This window comes from Etheostoma spectabile, chromosome 16 (assembly GCF_008692095.1).
Source record: "Etheostoma spectabile isolate EspeVRDwgs_2016 chromosome 16, UIUC_Espe_1.0, whole genome shotgun sequence".
Classification (NCBI taxonomy): domain Eukaryota; kingdom Metazoa; phylum Chordata; class Actinopteri; order Perciformes; family Percidae; genus Etheostoma; species Etheostoma spectabile.
Genome location: NC_045748.1, coordinates 4,203,691 through 4,218,631, shown reverse-complemented (window position 1 = coordinate 4,218,631; position 14,941 = coordinate 4,203,691). Strand labels below are relative to the sequence as shown.

General features: G+C 41.0%; 2 protein-coding genes across 2 annotated transcripts in view; one reads left to right on the top strand and one right to left on the bottom strand.

The window, feature by feature from the left end:
• Positions 1-6,474, bottom strand: part of rassf6 (Ras association domain family member 6) — a 52,332-nt gene extending 45,858 nt beyond the window's left edge. Inside the window, exon 1 of the mRNA XM_032539652.1 lies at positions 6,202-6,474. The gene's annotated coding sequence lies outside the window, so the exon portion shown is untranslated. The remainder of the gene's footprint in view (positions 1-6,201) is intronic.
• musk (muscle, skeletal, receptor tyrosine kinase) overlaps positions 1-14,941 on the top strand; it is a 35,653-nt gene that overhangs the window by 18,475 nt on the left and 2,237 nt on the right. The window contains exons 9-16 of the mRNA XM_032539645.1: positions 839-1,102; positions 1,475-1,668; positions 2,363-2,386; positions 2,500-2,588; positions 7,545-7,719; positions 7,892-8,078; positions 8,161-8,352; positions 11,073-11,221. Coding sequence (XP_032395536.1) covers positions 839-1,102; positions 1,475-1,668; positions 2,363-2,386; positions 2,500-2,588; positions 7,545-7,719; positions 7,892-8,078; positions 8,161-8,352; positions 11,073-11,221 — 1,274 coding nt within the window. The remainder of the gene's footprint in view (positions 1-838; positions 1,103-1,474; positions 1,669-2,362; positions 2,387-2,499; positions 2,589-7,544; positions 7,720-7,891; positions 8,079-8,160; positions 8,353-11,072; positions 11,222-14,941) is intronic.

Genomic DNA, 14,941 nt, shown 5'->3' with positions numbered 1-14,941 from the left:
ATACCTGCTTTTCCTCCACACACATAATTAAGGCCAGTAAAAAAGCTACAGCCAAAGGTTATATCAACAAGCTATACAAAATACTATCTGTTCATTGTAATAATGCCTTTCTGCCTGACAAGTTATGACAGGGCCTTTCTTCATTGAATGTTTTTAAATACCTGTCAGTAAATATTATATACATGAGACTAGAGCTGGGCAATATATCGATATTATATTGATATCGTGACATGAGACTAGATATCGTCTTAGATTTTGGATATTGTAATATCGTAGTAATAATATAAGTGTTGTCTTTTCCTGGTTTTAAAGGCTGCATTGCAGTAAAGTGATGTCATTTTCTGAACTCCTGACTGTTCTAGCTGTTCTATTATTAGCCTTTACCCACTCAATCATTATATCCACATTACTGATGATTATTTATCAAAAACCTTATTGTGTAAATATTTTGTGAACGCACCAGTAGTCAACACTACAATATCGTTGCGGTATCGATGTTGAGGTTTTCGGTGAAAAAAAATTGTGATATTAGATTTTCTCCATATTGCCCAGCCCTACATGACACACTGCATGAAGTCAAGTCATGAAGCGTCATAAAGTCAACTTTATATAGTACTCTGTACAATACAATGTTGCAGCCAAACAGATGCAACAAATGCAATATGTATTCCTGGAATATGCTTTTTTACTCCATTCACAGTTCTAAGTCAACATCAATGACTTGACTTATACTAACCAATATCTGAGAGAAGCACTGTTAAGGATCTTTGTGTTTTTGTTCTTCCTTGGTTTAAACAATCAACTCTCCTTTGTGTTTGTGTGCGTCTACTTCCCCCAGACTCTACAAGGGCATTGCAGGCTACTGCAGTGCGTACCGTGGAGATGTGTGCCGCACCATCCTGCGAGATGACTTGCTGGTTTTCTTTAACTCCTCCCTCTCGGACCCGGAGGACATGCAGGAGTACCTGGTTCAGAGCTGGTGGACGGAGCTGGAAGGACTCAGTACGCTGTGTAGCCCTGCAGTACGCTCACTGCTCTGCCACTCCTCCTTCCCCGACTGCAACCCGTCAGGGTTAGGACCGGCACCTAAACCTGTCTGCAGGTACAGTAGTACACGTGTCTCTGTGTTTCACCTGTCCTCTCTGTTAGCACACTAATGTAAATGGACTGTATTTATATAGCGCTTTTCTAGCCTTAGCAACTACTCAATGGGATTTTACAGAATACAGGAACCATTCACACACATTCACACACTGTGGCCGAGGCTGCCGTGCAAGGCACCTCCTCCTCATCAGATAAGCATTCACACACATTCACACACTGATGCCACAGCACCGGGAGCAATTCAGGGTTCAGTTACTTTCCCAAGGACACTTGGACACTGAGCCACAGCCGCCCACTATAAGAAAGTACAGTATAGGAAAGAGTGAATGTAAGAAGGAGCATAATCTATGTGTTTTCCTTTACCAAACAGAGAACACTGCCTGGCTGTGAAGGAGCTGTACTGCCATAAGGAGTGGTTGGTCCTAGAGGGCAGCAGTTCAGTCCAGCCTGGCTACTACAGCTCTGTCCCCGGGTCCCACTCTCCCATTTCACTGCTGCCCAACTGTCAGGCCTTACCAAGTCTTCGCACAGACCCTGATGCTTGTACACATGTCCCTTTTGTAGGTAAGACAGCCCTTACTGAGACAACTTTGCGTGTCGTTTTAAAAAACAAGCACATTATCCAAAGTGCGAAGTGTTTCTTCAATGTTTCACCCATAGAGCATGTTCTTTTCATGGTTTTCTGTCAAAATGTCATGTTCATTTCTGAGGAGTAAGTTGGTAAATGGGTCATATGCATGAGCTTGCGAACAATTTACAGTATGCGGTGTCACAGAAAAAGAACAAAATGCACTTATTAGCACACAATTCAAGATCAAATTGACTTTATGCTTCACCTTTTTTTTTACATCTAGATTAGTTAGATCTAACATTTGTTAATTCTGTACTGCAGAAACAGCTTGAGTGCAGCAATCTAACATTAAAAAAGCCGAAAGGAAATGAAGCATTATGTAAAAGAGAAGCAGGAGTTGCGTACAGCCAAAAAAAGCCTGGCCTGGTAAACTGCAGGTCACTGATACTGATGAGGTCATGAAGAGGGTCTGACCAGCTGAGCCAAAACATACAGCTGCAGGCTTGTGTGTGTGTGGTGTAATAAATAGGGGTAGCATTGTGTGCATATTTGCTCTGTAATATAATCTTAACTGTACTGAACTGACCTTCGGTGCTCTACGGATTTCACCATGGTGTTTAGTTTTTTTCAAATTATCCGTGCTTCCTTATATTGTTTTTGTTTAGATATCTGCTCTTTTCATTTCAGATATCAAGCAAGATGAAATTACAAGTAAGGGGGAAAGAGTTTGAGTGCAACATCAATGTATTTTGTCACATATTAAATAGTAAATGTTAAAAAAAATCACACGTTTATCCCGTATCGATCCTTTTTCCTATCAATAGCAACATGTTACAACGACAGAGGCCGCTTCTACCAAGGCAGCGTGAATGTGACGAGGTCTGGGATACAATGCCAGTCATGGAGCCAACAGGTATCATGGCTTGTGTGTGTGTGTGTGTGTGTGTGTGTGTGTGTGTGTGTGTGTGTGTTGTGGTGTGTGTGTGTGGGTGTGTGTGTGGTGGTGTGTGTGTGTGTCAAATTGCTACAGAATGTGTATAACTTATTGACAACTTAAATATACAGTGCAGATACAAAATAACCACGTTATAGAGGGTGGGGCCCAAAAAGACTCAATTACAGTATCTGCTAATAGGAATGTGCCATGTGCTTTGTCACATGTTTAAAACTATGACTTTTTAATAACCTGCCAATCTCAACCACCACAAAAGAAAAATTTATTAAAGAAAGAGAATTGGAGAATAGTTGAACAGATAACATTCAACACAACGATGCCTGTATTTATAGCAATTATATTGTAAATAATGTATTAGAGTCTAAGATTCTAACTTAAGTGTGACTGTTATTTTGTCTGTGCACTTTTACATCAAACATTCCTGACCTCTAACCAGGAACAGAAAAACACTGCTTACAAGTGCAAAAACACACACATGCACACACACAAACTCACCCTCTGTGGCCCAAAAGCCTCTTATGTTTTAATGGCTTTGCAGGGAGAGAGTCTGTTAGGGTTGGCTGTTACTACTCTCTGTTGCAGAGTGTGTGTGTGCCAGGGCAGCAGAGAGTGAGGGGCTCATCATGTCACATCCTGCCTCTGGAAGCAATTAGCACACACCACACACACCACACACCACACACACACACACACACACACACACACACACACACACACACACACACGAACGTCTCTCTAATGTGATTCACAAATATAAGCGTAGTCTCTTTCTCCTTTTTCCAATTTCCTCTCCGCAGAATATTTTACTTTCAGTCCAAAAATAAAAAAAATAAAATGTTGTTTTTTTTTCCCTTCCACACCCAATTGTATGCGCATTAAAGCAAGTACTGTTGGAAAAAAGGTCTTTGCGTCTCACAACCTACAGTAGTAACACTAATTACTACTACTTTTACTAATAGCAGTACTTCCTACAGCACTATATTGTGGGGTTACAGGTTCTGATTATTGAAAGCCCTGCTCATGACTCACACCTACGCTGTGTAGTAGTTACAGGATTCCAGATTTAAAATGAGTTACATGGATGCATTAAAAAGTCACCCAAAGACAGCATTTTTAACCAGTTCATTTAGCTAACTAGTTTAATTTGGTCACTAGCTACAATACAGCTGCTAACATTTGCTAGTGTCATTTCAGTGGACAAAAATGATGATCACATAATATCCTGAAATCTGCTAAACTTGCCACTGTTATCATGGTCGACCTGCAGTATGAGAACAGAAAGCTTGATGAGCTGGGTGGTCCCCGTGCCTGTGTCGGATTCCAGTGGGATTGTACATAAATGCATGTTATTTTGGGGGATGGGTTGCCCTTGGAAGGGACGCCGTCTAAAAATATTTGGCACACTGGTCTTCCCCAAATTCAGGATTTAAAATTACGAAGAAGATAGCAGGAATGTAGCATGTGCTACTTCCACTGGAGTTGTGTGCAGGCCAAACTTAAATTAAAAAGGTAGGCTGTTAAACAAGATGGGATTATTTGGAATGTTATGCTTAAGTTCCTGGCCAGTATCAAAGCTTTCATTTCCTGTTGTATAATAAGTATAATAATAGCCTCATTGGGATAATGTCTGTAACAGTTCTCCCAGAAGGCAATGAGAAGCTGTTTGCACCATTTTCTTGCTGAACTAATATGACCTATGTGTTTTTTTTACCTAAATGAGGTAGATTAATATGGTTAGAATCAACATTCTTCTTTTTTGGGATACTGTTTCATGAATACTAATTAATAGCTAAAAAGGATTACTGATGGTGGATTTACAGCTGAAACCAGAGTGCAACTTTCACCTTCTTACCTGGTCCATTATAGTCGCAGGAGCAGCAGCTGTTCCTAATACTTTGCACAGTCAGTGTCTTTAAAAAAAAAATCTACAATGCAGGATCATCTAGCGATGGCTGTGTCCAGAGTCATCATTTACCTTCCTCACATCACAGAGCAGATGTTTTAAGAAAATCTTTTTTTTTTATAGTGGATATATAATATTCTGCACAGATGTGTCCTGTATGAAATGAGCTCCAAACACTAATGTTCCACATGTCATGTGTTACCCTCCATGGTAAAATCAAATATATGGTCAGGACATATGTACAGTATGCTGTAGTGTGCATACTGTGAGTAGGGTCCTATTTTGTGCTGAGTCACAAAGAAATACTTGAGCAAAACTTTGCACAGACATTATTGAGAAGGCAGTGTATGCCACTTGAGGAACTGTAAGGGCACTATTCATCCTCAGTTTAACATTTAACCTACAATGATGTAAAACATACACAATGGCATTTGTAAAACGGGTTACTCCATCAACTTGTTCATTAACATTTTTAATTGCTTACATGTACATTACTCAGGTTATTGATTGTTTTGTTACGTCATATTGTTTGATGACTATAGCTTTGTGTTTAGTTCTGTGACTCTTTGGTGTTTTTAATGAGAACGTTCTCACCAGAAGAACGACGCCATTGCTCATTTGTTTACACAGCTATACACAGTGACCTCACATGGACTGTTCTCCCTAATTAACAAAGGCTCAAGGAGTGTGACATTGTTATAGTGCAATGAAACCTCTTCAGGGAGAAGGCTGGTGGATGGTTGGAAACTATGTCCACAATCTTTCGTGAACCTCAACCAAGTGGTTTTAGTCAATCAAGTAGATTTTGGCATAAGGAAATGTTGTTATGAATTGTTTTGGAAGGCAATGGCAAATGACCTATCTTGTCATTTAGGGAAGAGGACTTGTTTTTCCCACTGTTTTTGCAACAGTGGGAAGTCAACCCTGTGGGCAGTTTGCTTTGCACATTCAGATTCAGCACCACATGCGTTGGATTTAGCCGATTCAGCTCATAACGTATAACCTCTTGGGATAGGTTGGACCATTGCTCTTTTGATGGCTAAAGCTCATGACCCACAAAGACACCAGATGTTTAGTATTTAAGTTGGCACTCTTAGATACAACCGTGCAACCCCTAATGTTCCTCACTCAAGTACATTTTACACCCTCTTCAGTTATTAAACTGTAACCTTACTGAAGGCACTAAACAGGGCCTTACGTAATGTATTAAATTATTTGAAGGGCCAACTTATTTTTAAATGACGAAAATACGATATTTCTTGGAAAAGTGAAAAACTCTGTCGATCAAAATCTGATTGAAATAGCTCTTGAACATTTTTGGAAAAGACACACAACAAAAGATTTACTGATCAGAGACAAGTTTCCTCAATGCCCTTTCCAGGTATTGGGTCAGCAACAGAACAGATACTAATTAGCTTGAAACTCTAAAGGCAATGCTATCACCCACGACAGGACAATTAATAGCCTACTTTAAATGTCTTATTTAATATCCCCAGATCAATACAGTGAAGAGACTTACTTCTTGTTGTTTAGAAGCAGAAAAATGCACCGTTTCAACAAGGTCATCTAACAATTGTAGGCCATCCAGAAGCTCTTTTAATCCATCATGAAATAACATTGTCTTTATAGCATATGAACAAACAATCATAAATCCAAAAATCCACTCACAAAGCTTCACTTTGCTCCGCGACCTTTTAACCCAGCATCTTACTTTGTTTGTAGCTTCCTAGCCATTAGTTCCAGCTTTTCAACAAGTGTTTTGGTGTCTTTGTAGCCCTTCCAGAATCTTAGTAATCCAGCCAGGAAGACAGTGGCTTTTCAGACACTTACACAAGTAATTCCAAGGCGATAAATCCACGATTGAACGGCTAATTTTAATTTAGTCATCTTTTTGTACCAAAAATTGATGTATCACGTTAGCCGGGTGCCATCTTGGATTGTGGTCCTTGACTGACAGGTGTGTCAATCAATCACATAAACAAAGTACTGACTTTGCTCAGCCAATAGAGAGAGCCCTTACAGGAGGGCCATATTCAAGGTGTCTGGGTGTGTATTGGAAGGTCCTGGCAAAGTCCTGGCAGATAGATAAAGAGACACCAGAATGAACCCTGGAGGTTGAAATGAGTGGGGTTTGGCCTACTGATGTCAAATAGCAGACATATAATGCATTGAAAATGACACAACTAACTTTTTGGATGAAGGAATTTAGACTTTTATGGGGGGGAAATGATAATACTTTCATATTTGTGTTAGAGTTTATTTTTGTTTCTCCTGATTGCCAAGACTTAGGATGACTTTTTTCCAATGCCAAAGGTTTTTGTTTGTATTTTCGTGTGATTTCAAGACATTTCTTTGAGATTCCATTTTTGTTTAGTCTTTCATTTTGTCTTTATAGGCATATAACTATATGTGCATTCATGGGACATCACCGCAGTGATCATATATCCTGATGGCCCAGGTTCTCCTGAAAGAAATTGTGTCTTTTACTTGATGAAATATTAGATAAGATGGGTCAGACCTCAGAGGGTTCCGGACTCACAGGGTGGATCCTAGACGTATTCACTGTCCCACTGTAGGAAGTACAAAGAAGCAATGATAAACTTCTGACAAGGCAAGAATTAAAGGCCCCCAGTGTTTTCCTGTTCCTCTTATAGCTAGTTACTTACAGAATATTGCTTTTTGATAATACTTCACAGCAATGATGGAGTACTCGACCCCTGGACTCGGACTCAAGTCCCACTCAAGTCGCTCTTCTTTGGACTTGTGACTTCACTTGGACTCGCGCACTGATGACTTTGACTTGAGGATTTATGAAATAGGACTCAAGCATTTATGAAATAGGACTCGGAAGTTTCAGACTACTTTTATGTGTAATAGACAGCTATTCTCTCTTCTTGGGTGATTCAGACTTTGAGTCTGACTCAAACACCAGGGACTCTGGGCTTGACAGCTGGTAACTTGACTACAACACTGGTTTAAGCTTGATTTTCTTCATGTTGTTCTCCCCGTAGATTCCCCACCAGCACCGGCTGTCTGTGAATGTGATTCCAGAGTTAATGAACTCAGACAACCACTGCAGGAACCCGGGAGGAATCAGCGACAAGCCCTGGTGTTACACCTCAAATCCCAACATACGCTGGGAGTACTGTGCCGTGCCGCAGTGTGGGGAGATCATCATAGCATCAGGTGATGCCTACAATTGTCCTTTTGTTCTGTTCCAATCCCTGGCTCTCTCACTAAAACCCACCCAATCACAGAAAATGTCTAGGAAGCTGTTTCGCCAGTTAGCAGCTAACATGCGATTGATAAGATAGGGTTTCTTTCTTGACTTGATTTTAACGGTCTCTTTGAGGGTTAGTGACGAAGCCAGAGTCGGCAGGCCCTCGTCAGACTCCTCATCTCCCCACCACGACCACTGTATCGTCTCCGGCTTACTACATGTCCGTCATCATCATCCTCCTGAGTGCACTTGCAGCCGCTGTCTTCCTCACTATCAGCATCCTCGCCTGCCGCAGACGGAGGAAGCAGTGGAGAAACCGGAAGAGGTGAGATAAAGACAAGATGAGAAGTTCTATATTCATCTGTGTCCCCCTTTTTTGATTCCTCACTCCCCCTTTCTGTCCTCAGAGCAATGGAGACCCCGGCGCTGAGCGCTCTTCCATCAGAGATGCTACTGGATCGACTCCACCCCAACCCCATGTACCAGCGGATTCCCCTGCTGCTAAACTCAAAGCTGCTGGCCCTAGAGTATCCCCGAAATAATATCCAATATGTTAGAGATATTGGAGAGGGAGCCTTCGGACGGGTTTTTCAAGCCAGGTGAGATAAAGCAGAGGAGATGAGGAAAGGGGAAATGATCAAGTCCTTCAAAACATACAACCATATAGGTTGTTTATTCTTACCCTCCAACACGACCTATAGGAAAATTTCATAAAGTACCGCCCCTCGCAGTGGCAGGAATTACAACCCACAAGAGTGTTTTATTTCCATTTACCTAAACGTAAAGGCAGTTTGGTTGGGTTTAGGGAACAAAACAATGTAGATTGCGGTTTGGGTTCAAATCAGTACCTCTGATACTTAATTTCTGGTAGCGAACGTGACACAGAACGTGATGTAGTTTTGTTTTTTTCCGTAAAGTTAAATAACTCACTGTAAACTTTCATTTTCAAACAGGACACAAACATTGGTCTCCTGGGGAAAAGTCCTGTGTTTTTTGATGACCCAACCCAACCATTTGGCGCTCATATTTTACACATATAAATGTATATATATATATATAAAACCAATTGGGTGGAAAAAAAGGAGAGAAGAACAAATTATGCCTACCACCCCCAAATAGGAGAGAGACTGTACAAAAAAGAACATTTGTTTGAATACTATTACTTATGCTGATTATTAGGCTAATGTTTAATATTGCCATGTCATCAGCCTATTTGTTGCCAGGGGCTAGAACGATGACATGGATATTTCTCAGGTAGAGTAAGAGAAATGGGTAAGACAGGATTCGGATAGAGACAGGGGGAATAGAGTGGCTAAACAAGGCCATTGGTCATTCTGAGAACTGCTGCGTCATTCACAAAGTCACAAGGAGAGCTGCCATAGGTGTCACTTTCACCCCACTCTGGCGCTGTTCGCAGCAAGACACTTATGTCTCAACCTAATCCCTATGATCAGACTAAATACCAGACCTGGGTCAAAAAGTAGCATACAGTCGCATTTCTGAAATGTCCTACTTACCAACAAAATACTGGCAACAACAACGTCTACACCCAATTCTTTATTTTAGGCTTGAGGTGGCTGTGGGAAATGTGTGGTTTCCTTCTTCATGCAGTGGTTGTACTGTAGATTCCAGTTGTGAACCTTTTCAAAGCAGAAGTAAAACATCACTGTCAAACCCTTTATATAGTATTGACCAAGCACTTTCCAAATCTATGTGTTCAATCACTGAAAGTCAATACATCCAGGACTGATAACCTTTGCAGCCAGCTAACGTGTTTTGCACAAGAATTCAGGGCAGGTGAAGTGATTAAGTATAGAGGTTAAATTGTTTCTAACCTTTTGACACTGCATTGTTAAACTTGATTTTCTCCCTCAGTCCTTTCACTCCTGTGCTTTAATCGCCACAAACAGTTAACTCACGTTTTGACAGCGATGAGCTTACAGAGTTAGGGTTGGGGTCGACCATCATAGACAGAGGGGCAGAGGGGCAGATGCTATATCATTTAAATAAGAGATAACGGTTCAGATTTTCAGACAGTGCCTACTGGAAGACATTCATAGTTGAGTTTAGGACCCTAGTGTTTTGGACACTGGACTACTGCAAAATTGCAATACAGTGACAGCAGAGACAGCTTTAATTGTCCATTATGCCAATAACTGCAGTTGAGAATTCTGACCTTCTGTCCATGATATTACAAAGACACTACATAGAGCTTGAATGCCAATATGTGGAGCACGATATAAATGGGGGTATATAATATTACAGTTAGCACAGTATTCTTGCAGTTGATGGCCTTTTCACAATAGCACCTGCCTGTAGCCATGCAGATCTGGAAGATGCCCTTCAGGCTAGCTGATAATCCCTTATTGACAACTGGAATGGTGCAGTATATAGATACCCCTGGGAACATAATACACATTCAAACTGTGAGGGCATTGGTGTAATGTATTCCTCAGTCAACATCGGTAACATTAACTATTACAACTAGTCACCCAACCTTAACCTACAAACCTAATTTATCCATAACGCTAACACTCATAGTCTTGGTAAGGACAGACCAAAATGTTTTCACTTTTGTAACCTTATCTTGACCCTGACAGTCTAAAACTCAGATATGTCCTTACATAGACAGAAGTAAAAGAGCACAAACTCATACCTGCATACATTAACAGCAACTGGCAAATAAACGTGCAAATACACACTATATCCTGTAAGCACATGCACTCAAGAGTACAGATGAACACTCCAATAAACACACAGGCAGCACATGACTAGACCCAAGGAGTAAATATCTTCTCTGACAGATGGGCGTCAAGCTGTAGTTTCCCTGTGTGTGTGTGTGTGTGTGTGTGTGTGCGTGAGTGAGTAAGTGAGTGAGAGAGCGAGCGAGAGAGAGAGTGTGTGTGTGTGTGTTAATATTACAGTTACTGAGTGAGTGTTTCGATATCTTTGCGTGTGATTAGTTATCAAACAATATATAAATCTATAACAACATGCTGACTTTAACTTGCCCCCTCCAGAAAGCCAACTCCGGAAGTGTGGCTATGTTTCCTCCAAGTAACTGATCATTTACAGTTGCTGGGCTGTTTGTTGGTAGACTTAAAAGACACTCATTCAAAAAACACATGTTTACAGGAATCTGGTTAATGCATTACCGAAAAACAATAAAAAACATTTTTTTCTCCCACATGCAGATGGCTGAGCAAGAAGCAATATCTTGACCCAAAGCGTTAAATTATCTCCTTCTTTTCTAGAGGAATAGCATAGTTGCATGCATCCATTGTCCGTGCTTGAATATTTTTGTGCGTGTTTGTTGCAGAGCACCAGGCCTGCTGCCAATGGAGTCTTTCACAATGGTGGCTGTGAAGATGCTAAAGGAGGAAGCGTCAGCTGACATGCAGAATGACTTCCAGAGAGAGGCAGCGCTAATGGCTCAGTTTGACCATCCAAACATCGTACGACTCCTAGGTCAGTGTGTGTTTGTGCGTGTGAGTGTGTGTTAGTTCTCACACCAAACTCGTCACAAACGGCCGCTTGGTCAAGATCCATTGGCGTCATGTTTTAAACGCTTTTAGGTGTCGTCCTTTTTCAACATGCAATGTATGGTTAGCGAAACCACTTGGTTAGGGTTAGAAAAAGAATGTGGTTCGGGTTCAAATGAGTACATTTGTTACGTAACTTACGCGTCTGATGCTGGTTAAGTAAGTTACGTACGTAACTCAACTTACCTAGGTTATGTAACGTAATGTAACGTTAGCGCTTCTCTGGGTAAAAGTCCTGTGTGTGTTTGTCAATATTTATTATTATCCACCCTATGCAGACTTTTTTGCTCTTTATACTACATCATCTCACAGCGGCACGGTCGAGTCTCACCCACAAGGTGCCTTGTGCATTGCAGTTGCTGAGAGCCACTATCTACACTGCTGTATTTGACGAGTTAGGAGTGAGAGGAAAAAAAAATAGTAATGATCAAACCAGATTCTGAAAAGGTTGCGTTCACAGCTGGATTCCACATTGTACAGTTGCTGGGTCAGAGTGTTTGCTTGAGAGATAAGCAAAGAGCAAAAACAGATATGGAAACACAGAAAAAGATAATGTGTCGTGGACACGATGAATCTGTTGCTCCTATTAAATCATCCATAAACACAGTAACATAATGAGTTGTGAGATCTCCCTCTTTAACTACTTCCGGAGCAAAAGTATCTATGTTAACAAATTGAGGGTCCTGTCCAGGTCACTGTGTGCATATAGTTAAAGAGGAATCCCATGCATGTCACTCTTCAGTCTTTTTCTAGGTCTTAGGGAGTACTACAGCATATGTGAAAATAGTTGTTAAAAGCCTTTTGTGGTTCCAGAAGGAGCTGTGAAAAATCTGAGAATTAGCCCCAAGTGATTGAATTATTTTACTTTTGTGGACTAGTCTTTTAACTGTACTGTGCAGTTAACCCTTGTGTTTTCCTCCGGGGTCCCAGAGACCAGTCCTGTATTCAATTGTATTTTTTCTGCTACCGTGGCCTCGCCTCTGGGGTCAAAGAGACCCATCCTGCACTCTAACGTGTATCCCACTAGCTTCATCTTGTCCTCCGGGGTCCCACAGACCCGTTCTGTATTCAATCAAATTTTTCTGCTACCGTGCCCTCGGCCTCCGGGTCCCAGAGACCCATCCTGCACTAAAACGGGTATCCCCCTAGTCTCATCTTGTCCTCCGGGGTCCCACAGACCCGTTCTGTATTCAGTCGTATTTTTCTGCTACCGTGGCCTCGGCCTCCGGGTCCGGAGACCCATCCTGCACTTGAACACGTTAGATAAACTAAACCAGTCCCCTTCACACAAAGCACAATACAAGGGTTAAAAGACTAGTCTAAAGTCCAACAATTAACACTGAAGGAAATAATTCCTTCTTGGCTTATTTGTCTTTTACTCATATTACGATTTGAGCAGTTTATCACAGATTTGCAAAATTCCCAGTCACATCTTTATTTGGTGTCCCTAGCAACTGGTCTTGGCAACTAGAGCATAATCAAGTTTGGGTAAAATGTATGAGAAGATTGTAATGCTAGCATGTAAGTATGTATGGTTAAGGTATGGTGAAGGTTATAATCAAAAGAAAAAAAAGGGTTTTGAAAGGAGTTGCTTGGCTTGTAATCTTCTTTACTCAAACAGCGTTTTGCTGAATGAGAGACCAATGTTTTAGAACACATCGTCATCAGTGGCCACACAGAGCTGGTTTGATACTTTTTTAGTCAACGAGTTCAAGACATCCCATTGGATAATTCCGTCATTCAGTAATCAAGCCATCATCTGTGTCACTTGTGATGCTGCTCTTCTTACTCTTTACTATAAAGCCCCACCATGTAGCAGACACTGTGATTGGTGCACATCATGCTCAATAAGAAAGAACGGCCTAGGAAATAGAAAATGAATCAGTCTCCAGTACACCATATCAAAATTAGATGATCAAAGTCAAACAATATTCTCAGTATTGTAAAAGGCAATTGCACTCAACAGCCTTTGTAAATGTTTTCTTTTGTCTTCTTTTTGTGTGTTTTTTTTCAGGCTATTTCAGGCCCAGTTTCAACTTACACACTATAATTCTTCTGAATGTCTTTTTCTTCAGATCTATTTCCCAAAGCGCTAAAAAACACGCTAGAGATACAGATAGGACTGTTTGCCAGTAAACCTGCGCTGCTGACAGTTTATGTGCCTTTCTTGGCCTGAGTAAATCAAATGTCCTCTTTAGTTTTCTTTTACACCAACACAGCCTATCTAATCTAATACACACTGCTCGCATATACTTACAGGAAGACATTTAGAGATACAACTTACTCTATTTGGCACTGTCAGTGAGAAGACAGGGCCATTGCTCTGTTGCCGTGTTGAAAGAAACTTGTTTACTTTGGTCCTTTTTACAGCTTCAGTGATTGCAAACTTTATTTATATCCCCGTTCAGCACTACAAAACAAAAGATATTCTATCAAACAATAGTAGCATATGTTTTCTGTTTTGAGTGACATTCATTTTTGGATGACTCAACCTGAAAGTGACAATGCTGGCGCACTTGAAACCAGAGTTGATCAAACTAGAGTTAACCTCTAATTACCCCCATGACTAATAATACATTGCCAATCATGTGTAAAAACATAGGCATTATCCATAACATGAACGTGTCAGAATTAGAGATGGCGTATGTCTGCATGTCATTATTTTGAACACAGAGGATGGGGCCTCTGCATTCTGTATATTTAGCGACGGAGTAAAACATTTTGAGCCAGCGATTGACCTTACTGCTACTGTTGAATTACAGTCCTACTTGTGGACACACACACACACACACACACACACACACACACACATTCCCCAGGGAGCTGTAATCAGAGCTCATTCTCTGGGGAACTGTCCCTCGCTGTGACCCACAGGACATGAACTAACTGAGCATGACCTCCAAACCTCCTCTTCTCGTGAGCATGTTGTTGTTGCCATTTTTGTTCTGATTCGGGCATACCAGTGGCAACATATTACAGTTAAAAAACATCCTGATCCGAACTACCGTATGTTCCATTTGCAGAATGTTTCCATTTGTTGGCTGCACAATTCCATCAAATGGAAACAGTCTGCATTATCTTACACACATTTCCCTAAAATCCCACCTGACATATTTGTTTTGTTCTGTGGGTTTGACCAAAGTTTTAACGTTTTTTGAACTGACTGGGCTAGTGGCGGGTCAAGTGAGGTTCCAGTTTAAATTTGACACAGAAACAGAAGCAGTGAAGTGCACTATATCAAAATTATGATTATGGCCAATATGGCTCAGTGCATTTGTGTGCAACAAACACACAAAGTGCACTAATCATGGTCTGGGTTGGAAAGGGCACAGACAAGATCTGCAAAGCCTCAAACTAAAGTTGGCTAGAAAAAGAGAAACTGAAACGACCGTCTGATTCCAGGGGGGGGGTATTCCTATTCTTGTTGGCAAACCTGGTGATTTGTAATTATTTTCCCAAAGAGCTATAATAGACTCTAAATGTCAAGCCAGTGTTGTGAATGCCAGGTCACATGACTGGCACAATCTACCAAATTCTGCAGGGCTGTTGAGGCTCTGCACAGACTGCCTGTTGCAGCCTGTGCTCCAAATCGTCTAAGCAGTGCACATTGCAAAACTAATTTACAGGAATGCATACATAAACAAGC